The following is a 9,952-nucleotide window of genomic DNA, read 5'->3' on the forward strand; positions in this document are numbered from 1 at the left end:
ACGGTGAATTCCTCTAACTTAGGAACTGGGTACTTGCGTTCGTCTTAATGCATTTTTCTTCAACTACATAAGTTACAACACAGCGTACTATCAACCGCTACAGACACACGCTGTAGTGAACACATCCCTCCACACAAGGTTGATGTCAGGACAGGCATCCGGCCGTAAAACTGGGACGCCGGGATGAATGGCTCATACGGTTGAGGTGCTGGCTTTCTGACCCCAACTTGGCAGGATCAATCTTGGCTCAGACCGGTGGTATTTGAAGGTGCTCAAATACGTAAGCCTCGTGTCGGTAGATTTAGTGACACGTGAAAAAACTCCTGAGGGACTAAATTCCGTCACCTCGGCGTCTCCGAAAACTGTAAAAGTAGTTAGTGGGATGTAAAGGCAATAACATTATTATTAAAACTGGGACAAATCTATAAGTGCGGACCCCAATAATGGGAAAAACTCCAGGAAGAAGAAACAGAAGTAGATTTGATTAACTTTCTTTCTATGGACTGATTGTTTTAACAGACGCTAAATTGTCGGAACTTACACCCGCAGCAGGAGTTCAACAACACTGCCAAAAGCCAACGGCAAGGGGACTATTAAATGCTACCAATCTTAGGTTCAGTGTCGAAATTTCTGAGTAGACTATGAAATACTGTTAGAATACTGTTCAAAAGTGAGGCTTGAAGGAATATCGAAATTATTTATAGTATTATAGAAAATATGTAAGGAACTCCCTAGAGCCAGTAACTTACTTTTTATTTAAAATGGAAATATTAAAAAGAGGGAACCTTTAGCTTCAAGGGATTATAGATATATTTCTAACTGTAACTGCAAATGGATATTTGGTCGTTTTCAACAATCTGTTCTGGGTGATTTCCGACAAAGGAGTAGTGTCACAACAATTTTAAAACTTTGGGCTGGAAAAGGAGTAAGGAGGCGAGATGCTCAACTATGAGGTATTATTCGAGCTGTCAGCGGAGAGATGGCGTGGAATGATATTAATAGACGAATAAGCTTTATCAGAACTTTCAGAAAAAGGAAGTACAATATGAAGATAAAGCTGGAATTTAAGAGGACAAATTGGGGCAAATATTCATTTATAGGACGAGGGGTAAGGGATTGGAATAAATTATCAAGGTAAATATTCAATAAAGTTCCAAGTTCTTCGAAAACGTTTAAGGAAAACCTAGGTATAACTTACAACTGATAGAGAATCTGCCACCTGAACGACAGTCCTAAATGCAGATGAAGGATTGATTGATTGACATAATAATCATGATTGCAAAAATAATTTAAAATTAAACCACTGAATAAAATTGAACTTTCCAAAAATATCTTAATTTCTGGTACCTTTAGACTACTAATTTTGAAGAGAGTTCAACTGTAGTCTTACATGCCGTAGACTAATCAATTTTATGTAGCCTACAAATTCCACTCAATTAAACTTATTGTACTGCGGGATATTTTAGGCTATATACCTATTCGTCTATACTTGATACAATTTTAATTACGGTGATTACTGTTGAGAATAATTATTGTAAATTTCCCGTATTAACATCATGATTTGCTATGAACTTCTACTTTACCTATAAAAACACCCACAACGTCCAGGTGATTCAATTCCAGGCATAGGCCTCTAAAATTTTCTATGTTCTGTATAGGCCTACACTGTAGCCGTTGTGATATAACTTACAAAGTTCATGGGTAGTCTAGTCCTAGTGCTAAAAGGAAAACTATCAACCATAAATGGAAAAGAAAATCTCGAAATTTAAAAGTAATAGTTCTTCATGTGGAGATAGTTTATTCAATTTCACGTTGTCAACTTAATTAGCCAATGAAGTTACAGAATAAGACATCAGTACAAGAAATTGTTGTAGTTTGATTGTGGGTAGGACTTAAGTTATTGCTACTAAAGACTAGGATTGTCTTCACAGATCACCCCTTTTCAATTCGTAAACATTATAGAAGAAACATAGTTAATAATTCCGAGTTTGGAGTACTGTAATTTTCCACAACTAGGCCTATGCTGCAGACGTCATTATATCATCACTTCAAGAAATGTGGGAATTTCACAGAAAGTGTCGCAAGTATTTTTAGGTTTGAAATAGTCTAACTTTCTTGAAATACGCAAGTCGTGTATAATGACTTCACATATATAGTCTCCAGTATTCTAGCTTTAATTTTCAATAACCGAGTTTGCTGTTCGTACGGGCCACGTATCTGTGAGGTTGTATTCGTAAGTTGGTGGATTCAAATTCCTTGATTATGTTAGAACTGTTAGCCCTTTCGCAAAAACCTGTCCCAGTCAGTGGAACTTTAAGTCACTTGGGAAAAAAGAAAGGAACTGTTCATATCCATTTCTGGATATTATACGAGTCTCATAAAACGGAAAGAAAGATCATCCCGTTTCTTTTCGTAAACATTATAGAAGGAAAATAGTTAATAATTCTGCGTTTGGAGTAGGCTACTGTAATTTTCCACAACTAGGCCTATGCTGCAGACGTACAACTATTCAGCTATTTCTCCTCCTTTAGAACATTTTAAAATCTAGTAAATTATTTTGTTACCCGTTTTAGGCAACAGATTCGACAAAAAATTATAGGGAGAATTTAATTAATGAAAAAGTTGTTTGATCCATAGTTGCATTCCTGGAGAAGGAAGTTGAAGGGAGAGATGGTATAGCCTACAAGGGGCTAAACGAGGTTTAATTTATTTTACTTATATTTACAAAATATGATTTCACTACGCCTCCGTTGCTCAGGCGGCAGCGCGCCAGCCTCTCACCGCTGGATACCGTGGTTCAATTCCCGATCACTCCATGTGAGATTTGTGCAGGATAAAGCGGAGGTGGGGCAGGTTTTCCTCCGGGTATTCCGGTTTTCCATGGGATCTTTCATTCCAGCAACACTCTCCACTATCGTTTCATTTCATCTGCCATTATTAGGGTCTAATAATTGCCCCCAGAGGAGTGCGACAGGCCTCGCAGCCGGCACAATTCATATCCTCGCCGCAAGTTGGGGGCTTCATTCATCCCATCCCTGTCCCGGTCATTGACTGGAAAACAGATTGTAGGTTTTCATTTTCATCATTTTACTACATCTTTTCTATATTAGAAATTAATCTCCAACTGAATCAAGGAGATAAATTTGCCATCCTAATTATCAACTATGAAACGATAAAATTTAATTGTAAGTGCGACCAGTATCCAGTATTTGGGAGATAGCAGGTTCGAACCCCACTGTCGGCAGCCCTGAAAATGGTTTTCCGTGGTTTCCCATTTTCACACAGGCAAATGCTGGGGCTGTACCTTAATTAAGGCCACGGCCGCTTCCTTCCCACTCCTAGCCCTTCCCTGTCCCATCGTCGCCATAAGACCTATCTGTGTCGTGCGACGTAAAGCAACTAGCAAAAAAAAAAAATTAATTGGACGAATTTGGGATGCCTGTTTGTCATTATCAATGTTCCATCCTACATTTTTCACATTAATTTCATTAACACAAATTAAGTTACTTTTACGTCCCACTAACAACTACTTTTACGATTTTCTGAGACGCCGAGGTACCGAAATTGAGTCCCTTAGGAACTATCTTATGTGTCAGTAAATTTACCGTAACGAAGCTGACATATTTAAGCATCTTAAAATACCACTGTGATAAGCCCAGATCGAACCAATTAAGTTGGGCTCACGTCTAAGCCACTGGTTATTATTATTATTATTATTATTATTATTATTATTATTATTATTATTATTATTATTATTATTATTACCTTTTTCAAAAAAACGTTGAAAAGCGCAGAGATTGTGGAATTTTTTTGTAAATTAGCCGTTTCACATTTGTACTGTACAAACCCTACCAACTTCGACGTATATCCCTTCTGCCCCTCCCCCCAATGGTGGTCGCTCTCTCGTATCATCCACTTGCGAAGAGTATCGGTTAACGCTATTAGCTACCGTCCTCAGAGACCCAAGTTCTGTTCCCGGTACTGCCTGAAATTCAGGATTCGCAGGAGGGATGATATGTGATTAAAAAGCTACACGCAGCTCTCACCTCCTAAGGGGTGTGCCTAAAACGAGCTGCACCACCTCAGGACGAGGACAAGAAACATATTACGCATCATAAAGAACGCAACAGATAGTAACCAATATTAAAGAACTAGAACGGAGAGGGAAATGAAGAATTTTCGGAGACTCAGCTGACTGATCGTCTCATAATATTTTCACATAGGCCTATGCTTGGCTCCTGCATAAAGTTGCTATTTGCTTTACATCGCACCGACACGGATAGGTCTTATCTCGACGATAGGGCAGGAAAGGCCTAGGAATGGGAAGGAATCGGCCGTGGCCTTAATTAAACACCTGGTGTGAAAATGGCGAACCACGGAAAACCATCTTCAGGGCTGCCGAAATTGGGATTCGAACCAGCTATCTCCCGGATGCGACCTCACCCTCTATAAAGTAGTACCGGAAGTAGTCCGGAAAGTGTTACTGGAAGAACTACGAGCAGTAAGCATCTATCATTGACAATCATTGGTAAGATAATTATTCAAATAACAATACCCGTAGAGTAGGTATCTTAAGCTATTTATAGAGCATGATAGCAGAGTAGCGTAGTCACTGTCTTCTCACTAAGACAGCCGCGGTTCGAACCCCAGTCAATACATCTGTGATTTTTTAAAATGATAACTCACATCCCAGTGGTTCAGATTCCACGTAAAACTGAAGATCCCATTTCTATGATCACAATGAAATAAAATGGCGTATGGCTTTTAGTGCCGGGAGTGTCCGAGGAGAAGTTAGGCTCGCCAGATGCAGGTCTTTTGATTTGACTCCCGTAGGCAACCTGCGCGTCGTGATGAGGATGAAATACCGATGAAGAAGACACGTACACCCAGCCCCCGTGTCAGCGAAATTAATCAATTTTGGTTAAAATTCCCGACCCTGCCGGGAATCGAACCCGGGACCCCTGTGACCAAAGGCCAGCACGCTAACCATTTAGTCATGGAGCCGGACTATGATCACGATATAAAATAGTCAAATAGAACTACGAGCTCGTTTGCGTTCTTAAACTAGGCCTACTTGATAATATAAGTTTTCAATACCGGTATTTGTAAATCTTCGTTGAAGTACAATATGTAAATGTATAGAATATTGTGGGCTGTAGAATAAGTGTGCAATAGTCTAGATAATAATGATAGACGATAATGTTATTGATTTTACGTTCCTCAAATTATTTTTACGGTTGTTGGAGGCGACCCTGGTCTAGAAACTTTAGAATACGAGCAACTACGGGTGAGTGCGTCAGTGAGAGGGACATGCGATCCCACGGGCAGTGTTGAAGATATAAACATAAATAAGTAAAAAACGTTTCAGCTACTTAGCTCCTTAGTGAAAATCTTCCGGTATATAAAAAGCAGCGTAAAAGATAAAACTTATTACACGTATTTTATTAAGCATAGGCTATATAAAAGATTATCTTCAAGAAAATGCCCTCGATGGATATCTAGCCTCAACTTTGCTAAAGGAAACTGAAGAGTTAAACTTAAACAGTTCTACATTGGAGCAATACTGTGTTATACAAACAGCGACGCATACAAGCCACGGAATATTAAGTGATGACTATAAAACTTATAAAGCGTCCACTGAACACGAGAGTCACAGTTCCTTTATTGACCCCAGTGTATTAATATAGGCCCTACTATGTTCACTTCCAAGGCATTATTACTGGCAGTGTTTTCACTGTTGAGCACGGTATTCACTCAAATAATTAACATATGGTTAAGTATAATGGAGGGCCAGGTGCCCTAACTTCCCCACTTGAAAGAAGCCATAATAAATAAATAAATAAAATTATTAATTTAATAAAATATGTTTTTAGTTTCACAATATTGTCATTCATAGTGATTAACTTGATACTCTGTCTCTCTGAGCAACTTATGTTGAAGCAAGCAACTTCATTTTGTGGATAAATTATTCCAGTAGAAGTGTAATGAAAATTCATTGATTGTTTACAATTGCTTAGCCATTAGGTATTTTGAGATTGGCAAACAATAAGAAATTACGAAATCATCTGTTCAAATAAATACCGTATAATACAAAATGTTTGCTTCCAAAAAACACAGGAAAATATCTGTGAGAAAGAAGTTGAAGCTGAATACTGAACGGTGCCCATTGTTGGGGTTCGTCATTTAACGAAACAGTTTCGGGAGGAAAAGAAGAGGAAAATATCGTACAGGATCCTTCAGAAGAATTCAAATGCTCGCAGAATTAAACACCTAATGAATAAAGAAGAAACATATCACAGAAGATAAGACCAGCTACAGTATAGTGTTATAGAAATAATTAGAAGTATTATTAACACCGTCCACGCTTGATGTAGGCCTAAGGTTTATCTAATTATAAGCTGATCCATTAACATTTACAACGAAATATCAATGCAATTTGTTAATTACATCATACGCGGGGAAATTTTAGTGAAGTTGTCTGAGCAAGATTCAAAGCTATGTTCTCTCAATTTTAGGATATCAAAATCAATTGCGATGGACCTATCGTCAGTGTGTTAATTACTTATGACTATTATTAAATACGAAGCATTTTCATTCAGTTTAGACTTGAATACCTCATTCCTTACGTTTACGGATGAATGGGCATATCGCTTTCAAGAGAATCATAACATTTCACGAGGTATTAATGGCCTCCATAGCCTTCCTCCATCCGAATGAAATATATTCCTTGCGTGCAGGATTGGTAGGGAACATCGTTGCCATGCAAAACTTATCTGCAATACCGCAAACTCCTTTCATCTGACCACAAGGAAATGAAGAAATGTTTTTATGAAACCCTTGAGAATCTTGTGGTTGGGAGAAGCAGAACAAGGATCTCTTATGAGGTACAATTACGGTACAGTGGGAAAATATATAACCTATAGGCCTATTAGAGTATAGGACAATTCTAGCGTTTCAGATATTCACCTTTAGTTAAATGTTCTTCTATCATTTGCGGAACGTTTAAAATCACATTTGGACATACTTTCCTTTTAAAAGACAGTTTCTGCTGGCATGCGTCATAGAGTCATTTTCTTAATTCCACCGCTGTCCTAGCTTCAAAACATTATAATCCAATAACAATAATAATAATAATAATAATATTAATAATAATAATAATTATAATAATAATAAAGTTAATAATAATAAGTTAATAATAATAATAATAATAATAATAATAATAATAATAATAAGTAGGCTATAGTAATAAACAGCTTGTCATTATTCAATGTTAAACAGAATACATAGATTGTCTTCTAAATTTGTATGAGCGTTACGTGACAAAATACACAAAATACAAGTTTATCAGATATTTTTCTTCAAATTTGTTTAACCTATAGGCCCTACAATAACTTTTCTGTTTTTGCTCATTCCATAACGAAACAAAATATGAATTAGTTCTATTAAATAATTGTAAATTCATAAACATCACGATGTAGGTTTGTCTTGTACAACAGGCTATATTCCAAGGCGACTCTAACTGATGTTCGATATATGCCTATTGTTAATGATGTGAAAGGATAGGCCTATGTAATATTACCTTGAAACAAATATTTCATAAGGTCTAGCGGACATTCATTTGCTTTAAAAAACATCAAGAATAGAGAAGATTAATTTCTAACTGAATGTGTTAAAATATGTTTTGATTCATCCGGTGAATTCTTTTTGAAACCACTAACCATATCTTATTACTTTTCTTTAGTTTCCAAGTATTTTATAATTCTCATTATAGATCTGAACTAAGAAATTTTAAAGTTCGTAAAAATGTTGCAAGACCCCTTCGTTTTATTGTGTAAAGAAAGAGTCTTTTATTTTTTCTAAATAAGTTTGAAAGAAAACTTTTAATAGACCTAAGCAAACAACACAGAAATGCTGTCAGTCAATTATCGTAAGACGTATATTTCAAAGTAGCAGCTAAAAAAGAAAAATATATCTTCAATCAACACATTATAACACTCAGTCTAAAATCAATCCGTTTCATTCCTAATGTATTTAAATCAAAATAACCAAGACACATTCTGAGAAAATACAAGATTCAAGAGATTTTACATTTTAAATAATATAATGTTTAAAAAATCATATAGCCTAGTTCTATAGGTCCTACGCAGACTGTAGTTAGGTATAGGGCATACACTTGGAAATATCAAATTCTCAGAGGCGAGACATTTGAAAAGTTAAAATTACTAGGCCTAATTAGTAGAATTAGCTAAAATTTAGTAATTCTTGGAAGGAGAATCTAAAGCACGGATAAAGTTATGAGAGGAAAAATATGGAATATTTTTAATAAAACTATAAATATAATTTTCGAATAAGCTATTAATATATTCACTTTTTCTTTATCACACTGAAACGGATTTACATGTTTTTAAAATGTACATAAATACATCACAGATTTTTTTTTAATTTACGATGAAATAAATTATGGGATTTTGAATGATTTTGAAAAGTTAATTCTTTTTCTCAGTCAATCATCCATAACGAGGCAACAGTTACTGCAATCTGTTTTCTAAACTTTTACGTAATAAACTGTTATATCTGTCATTTTGAACTTACGTAGAGCACTGGGTCTTGAGATCACCATTTAGTGTCTGGATAAAAGTAGCTAAGTGATGAGACTTACTGGAGATCAAGCGAGAGGGGCGGGCAGTCGGCTGACGAGTTGGAGGTTGAGTCTACGACGTCCAGATGAGGCGTGGGAGGCGGAGAGGATGAGGCCTCGTTGGATGGCGGCAGCGCGAACTGGTGTTGGAGGCCATGGAACGGCAGCAAAGGATGCGGCTTAACGATGCCTGGGGTGACTGTGGCAGGCGTCTTACCAAACGGTGGCATGAGCAATCCCGCCGTGGCGAGGGCGGCAGCGTAGATAGCGGCAGCTGCAGGATGGACGGCGTAACCAGCGCCGCCTCCAGCAAATATTGGAGGCGGCTGTTGTGCCAAGCAAACTGGCGGGTGATGGTGGAAGTAGGCTGGTGCCGGAATACCGTAGAAGGAATTACGCATAGGTTGTGGCATTATAGGCTGACTGTACAGGCTCATTGCACGGGATGGTTCGTCTTGAATTATGCTGTCGATACTAAATTTTGGTGGCGCTGATATCGGAGGCGGCATCTGGGAATGTGTCAGAGCTTGTCCATCCTTGAGGAGTGAGCCAGGGGTAGCACCTACACCTGATTGTTGCTGCATAGTAGCTAGTCCCATTTCTAGAGCTTCCTTCTCTATTTTCGGAAGTTTGAAACGTTTCCGACGTCTTAAGAAGCTGCCATTTTCGAACATATCCAGAGCTGCTGGATGGAGGGCCCAATAAGCTCCCTTCCCTGGACGGTCCGGCCGACGAGGGATCTTGATGAAACAATCATTGAAAGAGAGATTATGTCTTAGTGAGTTCTGCCAGCGTTGCGTGTTGCGGCGATAGTAGGGGAAGCGTTCGGTAATAAAGCGGTAGATGTCTGCTAGGGGAAGCATCTTCTCGGGAGAACTCCAGATGGCCATTGCTGTGAGAGATATATAGGAGTAGGGTGGCTTCTGGTCGCCGTAAGACTCGCGGCTGGGCCGAGGCATATCAGCTTCTTCATCCCGGCCTTCCGGCCTTAACTACCATAACAAGGACCTCATTAAATATATTGCCCTAACGTCTTATTAGTGAAGCTTATTAGTCTCTCAGTTTTTTATCGTTCAAAATTCGATCCACCCGATTAACAATGCCCTTGGCAAACAGAATACTAGTGTTAAATTTTCTGTATCTAACCCATTTTACGGAAATTACTGACAGAAAAACATTTTCTCAATATTTCCGATTAAAGTTCTGATGGTATTACGAGAAGGCCTATCGTTATTTTATTTATATTTGATATTCATTTAAATCTCTCTTTTACGTATTATTTATATGTATATGATAATAGCGTTGAAGTTCCTT

At 37.8% G+C, this 9,952-nt stretch overlaps 1 protein-coding gene across 1 annotated transcript; it reads right to left on the bottom strand.

Annotated features, from left to right (window-relative positions):
• Window positions 1-8,655: 8,655 nt before the first annotated feature.
• On the bottom strand, window positions 8,656-9,597 carry LOC136881215 (fork head domain-containing protein FD5-like). The gene has a single exon (XM_067153982.2). The coding sequence runs from the start codon at window positions 9,595-9,597 to the stop codon at window positions 8,656-8,658; it is 942 nt and encodes a 313-aa protein (XP_067010083.2).
• Window positions 9,598-9,952: the final 355 nt, after the last annotated feature.

The sequence above is a fragment of the Anabrus simplex genome, chromosome 1, assembly GCF_040414725.1.
Source record: "Anabrus simplex isolate iqAnaSimp1 chromosome 1, ASM4041472v1, whole genome shotgun sequence".
NCBI lineage: Eukaryota > Metazoa > Arthropoda > Insecta > Orthoptera > Tettigoniidae > Anabrus > Anabrus simplex.

Excerpts from the sequence above, each read along its gene's own strand:
- LOC136881215 (XM_067153982.2), bottom strand. The coding sequence starts at position 9,597 with ATGCCTCGGCCCAGCCGCGAGTCTTACGGCGACCAGAAGCCACCCTAC.